This window comes from Struthio camelus, chromosome 3, assembly GCF_040807025.1.
Source record: "Struthio camelus isolate bStrCam1 chromosome 3, bStrCam1.hap1, whole genome shotgun sequence".
NCBI classification, from domain to species: Eukaryota; Metazoa; Chordata; class Aves; order Struthioniformes; family Struthionidae; genus Struthio; species Struthio camelus.
The window spans coordinates 26,316,141-26,333,775 of NC_090944.1; the positions used below are offsets into that span (position 1 = coordinate 26,316,141).

The following is a 17,635-nucleotide window of genomic DNA, read 5'->3' on the forward strand; positions in this document are numbered from 1 at the left end:
GATTGGTATCAGTTTTCTGCTAAGGTTTTGGAGAGAAATGAGCACAAGTAGCAAGCTCTAAGCTTTGCCAGAAGCTTGTGGGAAATCGGAAAACACAGCTGCTAAAAAGTACCTAAGGCTTTGTAAAAACTCACAAGTCATTTAGTTCCCCCCACGACCCCGCCATCATGTTTCAAAATGAGCAGGACAGCTCCTCTTGGTGGAGGAAGCAGATAGCCTTGCCTCAGTCTGGTGCTGCCGTCCAGTGCAGACACGTCCTGCTACAGCAGGTTTCCCTTGGCAAGCAGGGGCAAGTCAGTGCCAAAGGGAAGGCAATCGAGCTCACCAGCTCGCCTATACATCTTTTGGGGCCTGCCTCATCCTTGAGAGGCAGAAGTTCTCCCTCCTTCATTTGGGAGGGAGGAGAACAACAAGGTAATTAAATCTTGCTTTTTCCTGCCTTTCGACTCAAAGGCCAGTATAGTTCTATTTGCTTCCAGTCAATCATGACAACAAGAAAAACTTATTGTCTGGTGCCAGTTAGAGGCAGCTTAACAGTATCAACTTGCTCAAGGTCTTTCCTTCCCTTCAGGTCTTCAGCCTGCATCAAAGCTCTGTTAGGGGAATGAGTGCAATTAGGCAGGCAGATATGTGTGGACAGTCATGCAGTCAGGCAGATAGAGCAATCCTGGTTAAAAGGGGCTAACAATACCCGAGATAAAATACCCAGAGAGACACAAATGATAATTATATTAAGCTCAAAGGGACCTACAGGACTAGGGTAGGGCTTAAGGGAGAGCCTCTAGGCAAGCCTACCAGCAGAGCACGAGCTACTTAAAGGATACAAAATTAGTCTAGCAATGTCAGTTTTAACACAAAGCCAATTTACAAATCCACAACTGAGCAAAAAAAAAAAACAGTAGTGTACAAGCAGCAGAGGGGAGCTCTGTAAGTTTCGTTGTTTTATTTTGTTTCCAATTGTAAGAATGGTATCTCTCAGACATCTGAGTAGTGTTCCTTCCTTCCAGTGGTAGCAAAGTGGTCTTGCAGTGAGTAATCCAGATAACTCGTCTCTGGTGAGGGGGCAATTTTACCTCTCAGGCTTCACATTTCTTCTAGGTATTTGCTTGCCTGGACTGCCTACCTGACTGATTTCCTTTTTAAGTTTGAGAAAGGCAAGCAATGAATGCTCAGGGACCAGAATGATCAGTGCTGCATAAAAACTTGAATGGAACAGCACAACTTAAGCAATGCAGAGCCAAGAGGAGTTTAACCTTTGTCTTAAAGGACAGCAGCAGTATTACTGCACTTGCAAGTTAGTTGGCATTGCTGCACCTGTATATTATATCACAGGCTCACAGTTACTGGAGTCTGTTCTGTTTCAGCATTAATCAGCTGATTTCAATGCAAGAACATCAGCTAGAATAAAATATGTTGCAACTTTAGTTGCAATTATAAAAGGGTCAGCATTTCAGGCTGGAAGTGGACTGAACTTGGCTTCCCCTCCATCCCCGCTACACCAAAAGTAAGCAAAAGCTAAGTAAAAACTGAAGGACTTTGGTGCAATAACTAACACAAACAAAATTAAACAAAATTAAGTGATTCCCTTTGTTTGCTTTGCTCTCATGACATTCATCTTATGGAAGGAAAGGGAAAAGTCTTTCTAGGAAAATGTGGAGGGAAAAAAAAAAACAAAAACACAACACACCACTCCTGGCCTCCTGGGGCAAGCAAATGCTAAGTGATTTCCCATCTTAAAATATAAGGTTATTAGCTATCTACTGTGTCCTAATTTTTAATTGGAAAAATGATTTAATGAAATAAAAAACAACAACAAGAAGAAAATACACACATCAAAACATTCTGGTCCAAAATTATTGCCTCTATTGTTGACATGATTTAGCTTCCAGGAAGACAAAAGATTTAAGTTTGCCTCTTAATAATATTCAGGAAAACAAAACCAAAAAAAATACAAAAAAAAACAAGCAACAGTACACAGCTTGTTTTCCTTTCTGTTCCCTAGACTTTTGTTTCTCTGGCACACTGAGCAATCCAACAACAGATATATTCCTAATGGACGATATGTACGAAGCTTAAAAGGAGCTCACAGCATTGTGCGTGCATTAACATTCATAATGATAGTACAATACTCCATTATGGGTTCTAATAGCCCCAACTGGCAAAATAATACGATGGGAAATTGTAGCGTCTACACCTTATCAGCAGATGAGTGGCAGCCTGCTCTGCTCAGCTCCTGCACAGCTCTGCCCATGAGCACAGCAAACAGTGCCTCCATTCTATCTTTCTGAATAGCAATGCTGTGTTATTGTGTAAGTGTTGGGAAGAGATAATCCTTCATGAGATCTTTTCCACAGCACTTCTATGGTTATAAAGGAGGGAACACTTGAAATATTACAGGATTGAGAAATATGCACACTGCTTTAAATTCTGCAAACATACCCATAGCGCTATGCTTCAAAGTTCTCTTTGTAATACATCCTAACACATCCTAACACTGTCTCGGCCTGCTGTGCTTTACAGAGAACACCTAGAGCTAGGAGCATGAGCTGCAGCAAAAATAGTTTTCATACTTGTAACCGATAAGTGTCCTATTATCGCTCTGCAGAAGCCATCTTTCACCTTAGATCATTTACATAAAAGCAGAAGGCCAAAACAAAATTGTATATGGGTCCATCAAGAACTAAATACAGCAGACCAAACATTTCTCCAGATGTATTTCCACTTATCCTAGTATAATTAACTGCAGATCAGCAAATCCACTGTATTTAGACTTTATCGAAAAACTTGCATAAAAAGATTTTTTCTTATGATTTCAATAGCTTTATTTGGCTATTTACAAAATATAGCCAAATACTGAGGACTGTAGTGATGACTTCCAGAAGCTAAGAAGTAATGCCAGTAAAGGAATCAGTGCAGTCTTCTTTAACCATTGCCAATGGCCTACAGGATCTTTGGCCTGACCCATTTTGGAAGTATTTTCTTATGCAATTTATTAAATTTTAAGACTATCCAAAAGTTAGAGATGGAGGCCTTATGTTTCAGCCATGCTGAATTGATGGTTTACCATAGATTTATTGTCTTCCCTTTCAGAGTATTGTGATGAATTCTTATTTCCTCCCCCCCACCAGCGAAAGCGAGATTAATGTTTTCCCTATTGTTTCACAGGACAGCTTTAGGGTAAATACATTTTTCAGTGCACTCTGACATCAGAGGAGTGAGGCTCATACAAATCTCTAGGTAGGCAGGATATGCTGGCTCTCAAAGAGGATAAAGCTGAATGAATCATTCAAGACAAACAAGTATGGGTAGTAAGATCAGACTGATGACTCCAGCTGATTACAGCTGGACATGACAAGCCAATGCCACCATGGTAGGTTTACTTATACCAGGTCCAAAGAACAGGCTATCAAGGTTTTCTATTTCTGAAAAAATCTTAAGGGTGGTAACACTATTCTACCAGGAAGAAAAGGAAGATCAGTGATGGCAACAAGTGTCACAAGAAGTGAGACGGGGAGGAAGAGATATATATTTGGTAATGCAGTCTTTCTGCTACCACTTAGATATTACTGAGAAGTTAAATTAAAATATTCTCTACATCCAAGTAACAGGAAAAGAAATGCAAAACTCAGCTGTAAATACTAGAACTACCCATTGTGCAGTGGAGAGTTTTCATGAAGCCTACAATTCTGTTCTTCATGAGCATATTTCATATACTTTTCCATGCTTGAGCAAACACTCCTTTCAATGTGCGCAATGAAGCAATACTTATTTTGTAACTGGATAGACAGTGTTTGTAATAGACTGTTTCTGTTTACTTGCATAAGGCCCACCTTCTTTTAGCCCAAGGAACATCAATGTTAATAAAGTAAGTTGTGACAGCTTGGGTTTTCTAGAGCATTACACGCGTTGGGAACCTAGCTGTTTGCATTGCTTCTCTTTTCGTTGTTCTCAATAAGCAGCAAAAAGGAGCTGTCTGCTTTGCATCTTGTCAACATCATCAAAAAAAAAAAAAGCTAGGTAACATTTTGGGGTGGGGAAGGGAAAGAAATAGATAATGCCACTTAAAAATCCTTACTCCTGAACATTATGAGGGAAGATCCACTGGAAAAGAATTTTAAGTTAATCACATAACCATGTCTGAACATTACATATAACTTCATGAGTTCATGATATAGTGTTAAAATCCTTGAGCACAATGCATCCTAGAATTACATTATTCCTAGCATTAGTGGCATTTTTGCACCGCTAAGGACAAGGTCTTCTGTGCACCTTACAGCCATTGTAAAACTAACGGTCTAACATCATCATTCCAACATACCCTCTACGGCTGGGAAACTACTATTACTTCTGTTTCTTAGTTTATAAAATGCCAATACTGAATCAATAACACGGAAGCTTGGAAAAAATTAACAATTGCTATATTGTATTATGAGGTTGATCCTTGCTACTTAACATTTGTGTTCAAATTCAGTGCTTTGTACTGAACTGTCAGGATTCTCTCTTACTTTCCTTATTCAGGCATGGATTTGTGCAGTACGGTGGCAAAAACTTATGTCATTTTAATTATGATATGATGAAATTAGAACCCCTAATGTGTTAGGTGCTTTCCTAGCTACAAGTGATGCATAGATCTACTCCAAAGAGACTTGATGCTAAAATTAAAAAAAAAAAATCTCAAATCCCAATCAGACAGCTCAAAAGAAAAATTAAGTGGGAATAACCTTGCTACATGTAAGAAGTATACTGCTGTGTACAGTTAAGTATTTAAGTAAGATTCTCTTTTTACAGCAAAACAGGTACTTTTATTTGCTAGTACTCAGCAACAGTATGCATTTCCAGTTCAAGGATAAGCAAATTAAGAAAAAAAATCAGCACACACACAAAAATACATTTTCCTTGCCATCCCCAGCTATCCTCTTCATTATTGACAAAGTAAAAGTCATACAGATTCTTACATACCAACAGGGGGAAGAGGGAAATGCTTTCAGCTTCCAAAAACGATACGGGACAGCACTCAGCTCCCGGCTATCAGAGACAGGGTGCTAGAACACTCCTTTCTCTGGCACCTGCTGCTACAGGTAAACCCTCCCCTGTGCCAATGAGCCTCTATTTCACTCTCATTTCTCGTGCTGGGATATAAGAGTCAAGTTTTACCGAGAACGCGTTGGTGAGGAGGGCACTTAAACAATTATTACAAAAGTCCTGATGGTATAAGAACTATAGCATCAACACTTCAGGGTGAAACCTGCTCAGCAGAAAAATATATTAAAAAAGTTCAATTTTAACTTCAAAAATTATGCCTGTTAAAAAGCAAACTCACCAAGGTACAGAAGATGCATTGGCATTGTGCTATTGTTGTCATCTGCTCCACAGGATATTCACCAAGGCAGAGCTTGCAGGACACTAATGGGTCAAGTACCAAGTCCCAGGTAGGCCTATATCTTGCTGTAGTCATTGCAGAGCCGTCTGAAATAAACAGAATAAAATTAAAATACTCTATCACCTCCTTATATTGATACTCCGTATATTTTTGTGTACTGCAGACCGTATTGTTAGCTGCTGCCTGCTAGCTATTTGGGAAAAATATGTAATCAGTGATGGCTAATCTGATAGTTATCAGCACATGCAATAGGCTGTACACCCCTGCCTACATATGCATATAGAAAGATGAAAGCAGAAGGAAAAGAATGTAATACATTGATAAAACCTCAAGAAAGTAAGCAGGAAACATTCTTAAGTCACAGACTTTGTTTAACATTACACACTAAATATCTTGCTCCCAATTCTTGCCATTTTCCCCACTAGGTATTACCTTTCTTTCACCCACATTGATTACCCATTCCTTGAAATATATTGAGTAAAGTACCCCCTGCCACCCAGGTCAGATTTTCACAGTATCTTTCATGAATTAAGCAGCTGTTATGCCCTTTCTCCAGCCTGATGATACTGCAACTGGCCAACACAGCCAGAAATTTTTGTTCCTAAGGGCATGGCAGACCGATCAGTTTGCTAAGTTAATTTTAGAAAGAATGATGAATATCAGTATCCTCAGAATTTCCTAGCCTGCAATTTTCTCCTAGCCCTTGCTATATGCTGACAGTGCAGCTTTGTTGCAGCAACAAACTGGGGCAAATGCAAACAGAAACTGTGAGCTTTATCTAATATCTGATGCTGTAATACCTATATATTACCCTCAGGACAGCAATAAGATAGAACTATGTCTTATACTAGACATTAGGGCTCAGGAGCCAGATGGAGAGCTGCCAAATGACTACTCAGAAGGAAAATCCCACACAGATTGTATTACTGCAAAGAGGAAAGCTACTTTACAAGTTATACATATATAAACAATCAAACACATTTAGGGTAATTTCTGTAGCATAGCCAGTCTTAATGCCATATTTATTAGTATCGTTTTGCCACAATGACATTAACCTTTTGAAAGTGGGAGATCCACATCCAAAGACTGCTAGAGGGTCTACATTATCTCCCCATTTCTTCCTTCCCATGATACGCTGGTTCCAGGCCTTCCCCACAGAAGCAGCGGCTACTCCAATTAAGATTTTAGGTTTTTTTTTTTTTTTCCATTGGCTCTTAACAGAACTTATCTTGCCTACCTCTAAGATAAATCTGTGAGCTTTCTAAGACCTCCAGAACTGCAACAAGTATCATGACTCATATGCCTTTCAGACTAGGCTTAGGCAGACGTTCAAGCAAAAGATAGTTTTTTGACCCAAAACAAATCACACTGAGAGTTCAAAGAAATATCTGTGAAGTCCAAGTCGTTGATATTCAGTTCACTTTGGACATGACTCCACTGAGGTCTCTTTAAACTCTCTAAAACAAAGTGAAGATTTTATGTGAGCTCTCCATTCAGTCTAACCCACTAGAAAATGTCCTTTAAAAAGGTACATAAAGGACACCAAAAATAATATTTACTTGTAGCGCTGCCATCAGGGAGAAGAGAGGGAGAGGGAAAAGACTAAATCTTATTTCCAGTGATATTCTGGGTCAGCTCCACTGAAAACTCCCACAACTACTTCAACACTTTTTCAAAGGAAACAAATGAAATAGTCCCGAAGAACTACACTTGAGTAATGTCTCCCAGTCACAATGAGAGACATGTTGAGTAGCCTTTTCTGACACTTTCATATGAAAGTCTGATATTGTGATGTTAATTAAAACCCGAGATTAAGGATATTAGACCACCTACTGTCAACTGCCATTGCTTTATCCTTTAACATAAAAATCAGCTAAAACAAGCATCTCCTTCCAAACGCTAATTTATTTGACATTTACAAACAAATTCATGAAGTATTTGAGAAGCAATGATCAAAACCACCAAAACTAACTCTGTTTCTATTAGTCTGAGTGTCCTTTTCTTGTCTTGCCCAGTTTATTGCATGTTATAATCTGTGGTTTAAGGCAGCAAGCAGATGAAAATAGGAGATGAACAAGAAGAGGGATATATTTAAATTAAGGATATACTTGCAGGTATCAGTCAGACCGAGATATTAGTCAGTTTTACAATGACAGTGTAAAATCTCACGCAGTTCAGACTAAAACCTTGTCAAATGTCAATACAACACAATCCAGACAAAAACCCTAAACCCATACTTATTCAGTGTTTGTTAATAAGTGATAACATGGGGGAAAATTTAATCTTTCAGCTCCAATTCTTATACTTGATTGCTGTTGTCTAGGAGAGAGGCTTACTGGTCTCACCATGGTAGTTCCTCTTTCACAGCACAACTGTACCCTGACAACATTTCATTTAGAAATATTTTTCTTCCTTCACCTTCACATCTCAGCAAAGTTTGGTTTCTTTCAAACTAGTGTCCTGAAGGCCTCAGAAACTACCTGCCCAATACAGTCGGTACGTAGTCAGTGGCTCCAACTCGGTAACGACAGGAGAAAGCAAAAACAGACTTCCAGGTTCAAACGGCAGCAAGGCAGCACTGCCTCTTTCCACTTACCCTTCTCACTAGGCATGCCTTCTGCTGAGACCGCAACATATGCGGCAGAGAATCATTACCTACCTGCATTCATAGAGGAACATTAAAATATATAAATACTTCATGGCTTCCTAAGCCACTAACAAGAACTTATCACATGCTATCATAGAAAACAAGCCCCATATTGCCATATTACTATTTTTAAGTATGTCGCTATTTGAAATGAAGTACCAACAGCAGAAGATAACATTGTCTCACTATACACCTTTCACTTTAGCCTACTAAAGTCTTATACACACACACACTCAGTACAACCCAAATTACTTGCTGAATCTAAGTTAAAATAGTCTTTGCTTTTAGTAATAAAATATTACATTCACTGGTAAAGGAAAGAAACATCTGTTGCCACTGATGGCATTCAAGGAAGGGTGCAGAGGTCTGTCAACTAGCCTGTAGGAAAATGTCACAGAACATCTACCACTTTCCAGTGGAGCGAGTCTGTCCGTTGCGTACTCCTGTAAAGGAAAGTAGGGCACTAAACTTATCAGAGCGCAGACTGAATCTTGCTTCATGATCATCTGGCACACCGTCATAACTACATAAGTTTGCGTTTACATCATGATGCATAAGAAAAATTAAGGAATGAAAAAAAATAATTACGCTCCCAAAAGAAAAGCAGAGAAGAAAACATTTTCAGTCAAATTTGGAGCTTTCAGATCTCCCAGAAGACTCCCAGATGTTTCATAACTATTGTCTCTTATGATTTCAAACTGCATTTTGATGTTTTCTAGTGACACTGCATTACTTTGAGTGAAGCATGCCACAGCAAAAAGAACGAGAGGAGGCAACCAAAAAAAAAAACCTCTGGAGAAGTGGAGGGGGGAACCACATACACACTGAAAAGTATACACTGAGATACCTCCGTACAGGAGAATACCAGTTATAGCACCAGCCTGTAGAAAGTTTTGCCTCACGAGTCGGCTGACTGCTACAAGGCCCCAGAAAATATGCAGTAACGGTATACAAATATAGTTTGTGTTATCAACATAATGACACAAACGTATTTCAAATGATGATTAAGCTCTCTTACCTAGCAATCCACCTACTGAACAGATTTTACCCCAATATATATTTAGTTTGTTTAGATTTATATAGATTATCAAACTAAGTACATATCAATGCTCTGCAGGCCCTGATGCTGACTGCACTACAGACCATTAGAAGATGTGGCAAACCAAAATAAAAGTCCATCTTAAATTCAAACTTGGAACTTTACTACCATCAAGGTCAGTCTTACGTACATAATTTTGCAGAATGTGGTCCACAACTGTTAATACTGAATTTGTAAAATATGGCAATACAGCATAATTTCTAGAAAAGCATCCCAACACAAGGTGGGAAAAGGAATCACAGGAAATAGTGCTGAATAAAATATTACATAAGCTATCTTTTCATACATAATCAGGATGCTGACTAATTCTGCAAACGCACCGTGTGCACATAAAAAAGGAACCACTGCATAAAGAGATGAAAGTGACTGAAGTTTTGTTACTGGAACAGGTTAATATATTTAAAATATAATTGTTATGCATTATATAATATGGACATAGAAGGGAAAGAATCCATTCATTATTTCTGTACAATTAACTTAAAAAGACTTGCAATGAAGATAAACTGGAATGCTGGATTGTAACCACCTCAGTTTCAGCCTACGAACACCCACTATGTTGCTAAGTGAGAACAAATGGCACACTTGGTCCTTGGTAAATCAAGGACAGAACCATCCTTTCTTTCCTTCCAGGCTGCTGACAGCTGAAGAAGAGTGTGAGGTGAAAACAAAAATAACGTGACTTTTTGCTTCATGCAAGTCCTCCAAGAAATTATAAAAGGGGATGAATTTTTACTGCAACCATGGCACTGTAGAGTCAAACTGCAACTGCATCCAATTAACACTGCATTGATATATGACTAGTTAGGTGAGAAAAAAGTGACTAGAATATATAGTTGAATAAAGTTGTCATACATAGCATGCTTTGACTGATGGGTCAGTTTCACTGAGCAGATCTCCTAACAGAGCTTGCAACATAACTTAAATTTTAGCTTTACAACAGGGATGAGCTTAATTTCTTAAATTAAGGACTGCATAAGAGCTTCTGAGCCCTCTCCTCCAAGACAGCTAGTCATGTGCAGCTAAAGTCAGCTGCTTCAAGGAGTTTTCTTTATCAAAAACTATGTTGACTGCCATACTACGTAAAACAACTCTTACCAAAAAAAAAAAAAAAAAAATCAAAGAAAGATTAAAATGGGATTTAGAATTGGTTCTCATTCCTATTGTCCTTCTTTGTCAAAGCAGTTCAGTTAAAATAACACAGGCTACACTTCTTCCAAGAAGAACACAAACATGCTTACTATAGAAAGCTACCCCTACAATTTCTCCAGATATTTTGCTTACGTGAGGGGAGAAAAATGCCCATTTCTAAAGTGGATTCATCTGCACAAAGGATTCTGCCCTGCATTCTGCAACTGGCACTGGCTGCCAGATCTATTATGTGAATAATTTTGATCCACGGTGACCTAAACAATTCTGAGCCTTCCTATATAGCCATATAATGCACGTGACTTGGCAGCTATCTCCAAGATCTCAGAGTTAGCAGGGGACAAGTTTATATGATTGAAAGCCTTCAGTCACCAACCTCAGAGAGATTCCTGCAATTCACATTTGCTTCTCTCTAGCATAGGTTGAACTTGATGTCATTTGCTTAGTTCCTAGGTTTTTCCAGGGATTCCCAGTAGCATTATCTAGCTAGGGAAATATGAAAGGAGCCTGCATGATGAAGTTCAGTTTAATCAGTTAGTACATTTTACTAATGTTACTAGTTTCCATTATACCACTGTACAATGGGCTTTCCAATAAGGTCATGTAAAAGCCCCTATATAAAACAAAATAATGAGTAAGTTCACCCAATAAGTAGATTTTTTGCTTATAAAAGTTGACATGCAGACTTAGTAACTCTCACCTATCAATCCTGGTTACTTAATGGTTCCTACCACAGCGTTATTTGTTTGCCTCAGTATCTTTATCTTCACAGAACTGCTTGGGAGGCAAAGTAGTAGTAGTTCTCTGTTAGATGTCAGGCAAACAATGCACAAAATACTGGATTTACAGTTCAAAAAAGTTTATTTTGCTAAACACCTGACTGTGACAGATAATTTTCCTTTTTGCTTTTCCTGATAAGTTAGAAAAATCATACTATAAGGCAAAGAGCTTATGAATATTTAGAGAGATTAGTTTGATCATGGCATAGATCAAAGGTTTTAAATATTAGAAAGGTAATAGCCAACTTCTAAATCTGCAGATATATATGAAAAAGTTGCCTATCAAATGAATAGGTTGGTGGAGGGTAAAAAAATATTATGGAGACACACATACACTCTACAAAAACATAAATTCACAAAGCTCCAACTTCTTCTAAAGGATACTAAAAACAGACCTGCCAGAACCTCATCTTCTGTCCAAAAGATAGCCACATGAAAGCTGGGATGCAGACGTACCTCACAGTGCAAGATCCTGTCTTCTATTCTGTAAAACATAGCCTCCAAGTAGTGTGACAGGGGCATGAACTTTAATGGGTCTGCATCTTCCTGTGTTTTTCAACAGTTCTGGTTCTACTATGGCTTAAAGTTTGCTAAATAGCAGTAACCTGCCATAAACATGCTGGGGCTGTTACTCAGAACACTGCACGCGGTTGTGAAAATAAGTTAAGTTATTTGATTTCGTTTGAAAGAATTTGTGGTCAGGCAGAAGGGAAGGTGTGTGAAAAGCATATTTTAATAAAAAAAAGGGGGGGTGAGATAGCAAAAAATATAGGAAAGATAGGGGAGAAATGAGGATAAAATAGAGGAAGAGAGCACTTCTCATTTGTTCTCAGAAGGAGAAACATATTTTGTGATACAGAGCACAATAAAAACTGAAGTGCAATTTCACTACATTATGCTCCCAACATACAACATCCCAAAGAGCTCTGGCATACAGTAACAAAGAAAAGAAGGCTGGTGGCAATAATATAGAACATTGCTCAGATCTTATATCTAGTTGATGTTCACTCTCCACAGGATTCTAGGATCCAGAGCAGCAGAGCACCTTAGGCAGAGCTTGGAAATCCCTGCGCCATCCCATTGCCCAGTAGCGGGGATCCAAGCTCTCACTTCACCTCTGGGCACTGTCTCGGTAACCAGAGCAAGAAGGTATTAGCCATTTGAAACCACTAAGCCAAGATGGTCTACGCTTTAAGAGAATCTTCTTCCACCTCCAAGCAGGAAAACTTGCCCCTTCATGCTAGAGAAAAGCCTAGACACTGTAGCACAGGTATTTGTTGCCTGGATCCGAAACCAACGTGGATGCAACACGAACATTTCAGAATGAACAGAATGAGACTGCCCATCTCATCTGTTCACCTGGAGAGTCATGAACCTATTAAAAACTCCCATTAATTCCAGTTAATTTCCAATTCCAATTCAATGCAATGAATCACTGCTTCTGAATACTAAGACCAAGACCAAGTCACAATCTATGAGTTAGTGTGGCAACCACCAAGCCCATGTCAAAGTGTGGAAGATCAACGGTTAAATTACTAAGAACTGAAGTGTTTAAGCGCTGTAAATATTTTAAAGAAGAAAGTAAGGTGCATCCAGAATCTAGGAAATAAGGATTTTCCCCACACCAGGATTAACAACAATAGCGTGTGCATTGTCAGTCTCCCTAGGTTTCAACCAACCAGAAATATGACATGATTGAGACAAAAGTTTGAGACAAGAACAGACCTCTGAGATCAAGCATAGAGATGAAAACAATTTAACAGCATCAGCATCATTAGTGAAATGTTCTTGCTTTTAAAATATCTTAAATCTGAGATTGATTCCCATCCTCTTGCTGGTCCTAACTACCTCAGAAGAAAAGGAGCCTAGGATGGCTTGACCAGACTTTAACACCTTAAGAGCTCTTAAAATGAGGTGAGGTGAAGCCAACCTGAAAAAAGACTGGTCCTGACCAAAGGTAATCGCCACATAAGCATAAAGCTCAACTGCAACAAACTCTGAATGCCAAGTGGCAGGGAGAAGTTAACTCACTGCTTTCTAGCTTGGGATGGCAAGAGTAATAGGCATAGAGATACTTCCACTATGCCCTAGATTAACACCTTATGTTACTATTATTTTCCAGAAATTAGTAAGTGACCCAGTCAAAAACAACTGCTTCTCTTTTCTTCCATCCTTCCCTATACCACTTTCCTAGGTTTTGATTTTCCTCTTCCCCATCCTTATCCTGCTTTCACTTCCTCCTATTCTTTCCCTCCTCCTTGCTTACAAGGAACTGATGAATTAGTGTGCCCTTTGAGCAGCCTGCACAGTGCCAATAAATCAGTAAGGAGCAGTCTGAAATGTTAACATACCGCAAGGATTTTCTTCTTGACAGCTGGCTCTTCTAGAACAGTAACAGTTATGTTTACACAAAGTCCAAATAACACCAAGCCTGAGCTCTGTGGGTTTTCCCTCTGTTGCAGGGAGAAAGGGAGGGAAGATTAAAAAAAAGCCTTGGAAGCTTAAAACTATAAACGATATTTAAAGCTATGTCAAATTATTCAAACAGTAGAAAGATGAGCAAGGGGAGTGGAGTCCCATGACTCTGTCCTGCTTCCAACTCTGTGATGCTTAAAGAAACCAGCTGAGCAATTTTCTTAGTTCCACCAGTCAAAAGGAGATCAAAAGTGTCTTTTACCTTGTAACTCTGTGGCAACACGTGTGCTTAGTGTTATGGTGAAAGTCAGTGCTGTATTTGCATAACACTTTAGAAGTCTCAGATGAAGGAACAGAGTAGTTAAGAATGAAGAAAAAAAAAAAACACTAACAAACCCCCTAAATCCTCTTATTATCTCACTTGCATAATACCAACAGAGCTCACATCCTAACAACTGTTCACATCCTAGCTGTAAGACAATACATATACAAGTACCATCCCTTCATACTCTACAACTGTACCTTGAAGATACTTCTGTAGCTGAAAACAACATTCACCACAGTGGGAAGAAACTGTGTTAGCTTACCCACAGCTAACTTTGTTCCTGTGGCTCAATAAAAATACCAATCAAATTCCAGGCAGATATTTATGAAAGACAGCATTTATTACAGCTTACTGTTTGGACAGTGGGGTCTCAGCCCCATGCCACAGCTTTGCCCCTCAGAGATCAGGGTGTGTGATTTTTTCCTTGCTCTGAACAGTTCATCTCCACTGACAATATTAAGAGGGAGAAGAATGAACAGAGCACGTGTAATCAATAGTGCTAGTAAGAGAACATTGCCAAAGTACAGGAGAAGAGAAGGAATCTTCACAGAGAGAAGGAAACTTCACATAAGTGTTCTGATTACTTAAAGCTATCTAGAAAACAAGAGAAAAGATGTAAGTGCACAAACAGTCTAAACACATAGGATGCTGAATTGCTTTGAACATATAGTTCTGCTGCTTGTCTGCAGAACTAATGGCTTCTATAACACCGTATCACATTGTCCATTATTCAAGACCCAGAACTGCCCTTCTAGTCTTCAGTGGACACGAAAGTACAGCAGATTTTAATTAGATGTTATAGTATATAAGTTATCCCACCAGGTTAGTATGACACACACTAGACTAAGCATAAGGAGAGACTTAGGATAGGATTCAGTCTACCTAAGATAGTTACCTTATGCCTGATGCATAATGATGAAGCCTGATGCATAACGATGATGCCTGATGAAGCAGCTTTTCCAAGAGATTATCGCATAGGTTACCTACGGAGTCAATGGAAAGCAAGTGATTTTGAAGGCCTTCAGGGCCTTAGTTATCTCAGTTAAAGGGGGCGGGAAGTGCATGTGCATATGCACACACGCGTGCACACACGCACCCCATCATCCTTCTGGAGGAGTTCCATCTCCTGACAATAAACCTAATGAAATTTAGTCTTGCACTGTGCAGTGGACTGCACTAAAGAGCAATAAGAAAAATGCATTTTCCTTTCAAACGCTGATGAAACCTTAATAGTATGCTTTGCACATCCTGCCAATGGTATCTAGCATAATCAACAGTACTAGCTGCTCAGTTTCTCTCCTTAGTGTCAAATTCTCAAATCTTTTCATCCTTCTGCTATCTATTATCCATTTTTTTGATTTTATGCATCTCTCTCTCATAAGAATCAAGTGATATGAAAGATTATTTGATAATACAAATAATTCTCACAACAATTCCTATTACACTCATCAGCACACATTTTACAACTTCTCACCTGACAAATTTGATGGCTCAGGGTTCTGACATGTAAGTCCCTCTCTCCGCCTGCTGTTCAATTCCTATTGCTCATTTGTCTCTGTCACCCTGAAAGCTATTTTTTCTTTGTCTTTTCATCTCCTTCTCTATAATTCTCTATAATGTTGTTGCTCTAATTTTTCCCCCTGCTTGAAACACACTGCCCTCTTCCCATCACATCTTCTTGAGCCTCACCTCTACTGCACAAATTAACTGAATCAAGGTACCCTACAGCCAAATAGGAAAGGTCAGATTGTCCTGCCAGGGAACTGGCTTGGAATAAGTTTTCCTTCTCTCTCAAGGAAAAAGGCATTTTGCCTTTTTTAGCATTGTGGTAACAATTTTAATTATATTGTGGTCTCTTTTAGTATCTCAGCCACATTAGCTTCTTGAACAAGATGTTACTTGTTTCCAAGTTTCCTTCTGCTTGTTGCAGGGATTACATGTTCCAACTACATTTCTCCAAATCACGTCCTGATGTGGCATTCAACCAGTATATGCCCAGACAACAGAATTATACAGAAAATAGTCACTCCCATGTGACAATACCGCCACGGACAGATTCTCATCAAAATGCTATTATATAGTAAGGGTCAGATGTTTGATTTGGTCTAGTTTCCTATCTTATTGATTGTCCTGGTCAAGTGTATTTCCTTCAAGAAACATAATCCAAAGAAAGTTCTTGACTTATATCAGTATTACTACTAAGACTACAACAGAAAACATGATCCAGTGGTTAGAATATTACCTCAACTGTTGAATTTTGCACTAAAAGTCTCTTTTGCCACAAATTTGCTTCATAACTCGCACGGTTTACATGTGCCTCATGGGCAGTCACATGAGCTGGCTACCATCAGCCAGGCCAGAGGGTGAACATGCAGCACATTGTCCATCTGCAAAGGGAAATATGCATACAGACAGTTAATCACAGCACTTGCCGTCTTTCCAAAGGTGTAACGTATTAGCCCCACAACCCTGACCAGAGCTCTGATCTTTCACAGTAACATTATTGCCTCATAGTAATACTAGTAAAGAGTAGTAGTGCTTTTTTGCATATTGAACAAGTGTTTCCTGTATAACACATGTACCGGTTTACTACAGAGACAGGAAGCACTGTAACACACCAACTGCATGTGGCAGAAACGATGCATAAAAGTAACTGCAAACAACAAAAGCAGGAAGACAAAAACCGAAGGACCAAGTAGTAAGAAACGTACACAGAGTAGAAAACAAAGGGAAGAAAGGAAAAGGCTCAGATTCACCATAGTGGAAACGCTTACTTCAGGGCTTCCCAAAATAAAGTCATCAGTAGGTAATAAGTACTTATAAAGCAGACATTTGGATTTTGAAAACATGCAAAGAAATCCCATTGGGATTTTCTCCATACTGTTTTGTAAACGTCAGCATAACTCAAAAAAACATTGAACACTTGGCTTTGCTGTAGAGTTGAGATTAGTGAAAGTGATAGGCTACTCAAATGATGAGAATCGCCCACAAGTGATTTCCTTTTCTCTTAGCACTGCTAGAGCATAGTTACCCCTTCCCCAAATTAATACACACATTACAACAGGTAATCAGAGTTCTAGTGTGTCATGTCGGTGACATGATGCATATTTATACAAGTTGTTTTTGTTTGTGGCTTTATGCACACTACTCGCATTCTGCTAATATATGGGTTTTACCTGCCTGTGGTTCTAGGCCAAAAGAATACTGAAACGTAATTCTCATTGCAACTTTAAGGTTGCAGTGTTTATCTGGCAGAGAGCATACTAGATACACAGACAGAAAACATGTACTTAGGAATTACTCTTAGCAGTTTCCCAGCACGGAGACCTGATATGCAGCACAAAATGAGGAAAACTTGAGGAGACTTACTCTGACAAGGGGGGAAACCATTCCTAGAGTAATTTAAGCGTGTGCCCATCATTGTGGGATTCTATAGAGAAGAGCTTGAAAAAAAAAAAAACCCCAGAAATATAAGCAAATGAAAAAGAGCTTTCTTAGGTGAGTCTCAATGGGTTTTAAATAAAGTTAAAATTACCAGAATTTTATGCAAAATAAAGAAGTGACACTTACATTTAAAGCATTAGACACATACAACAATGTATTCCCTAAGCCACTTTACAAAGAGAGCTCCGACGTGTCCAAATGATCAGTCCATTATCAAAGAGGTCCCTGAAGTTTGTCCCATGAAATGTGTCCCATGATACCCATGAAACAGCTAACAGCTATTAGGAAACATTCCTCTCCCTCCATAAAACATCTGCTTCATGCCTCTCATCCTGGAGATCAGTTATGTCAGAAAAACCCTTTTCAAAGGCTCATCAGATACTCAGATGGTTACTCTGCA

At 39.0% G+C, this 17,635-nt stretch overlaps 1 protein-coding gene across 5 annotated transcripts in view; it reads right to left on the reverse strand.

Annotated features, from left to right (window-relative positions):
• The window catches only part of RNF144A (ring finger protein 144A), a 67,079-nt gene that overhangs the window by 26,049 nt on the left and 23,395 nt on the right, over positions 1-17,635 (reverse strand). For 2 of the 5 annotated variants that reach the window (XM_068937242.1, XM_068937241.1), the window contains one exon: positions 5,321-5,466. In XM_068937242.1, the coding sequence (XP_068793343.1) occupies positions 5,321-5,455 (135 nt within the window). In that variant the 5' untranslated portion in view covers positions 5,456-5,466. Of the gene's footprint in view, positions 1-5,320; positions 5,467-13,402; positions 13,505-14,686; positions 14,775-16,033; positions 16,179-17,635 lie in introns of those variants that run through there. The other 3 variants (XM_009667686.2, XM_009667687.2, XM_009667688.2) reach the window with 3 other exon arrangements.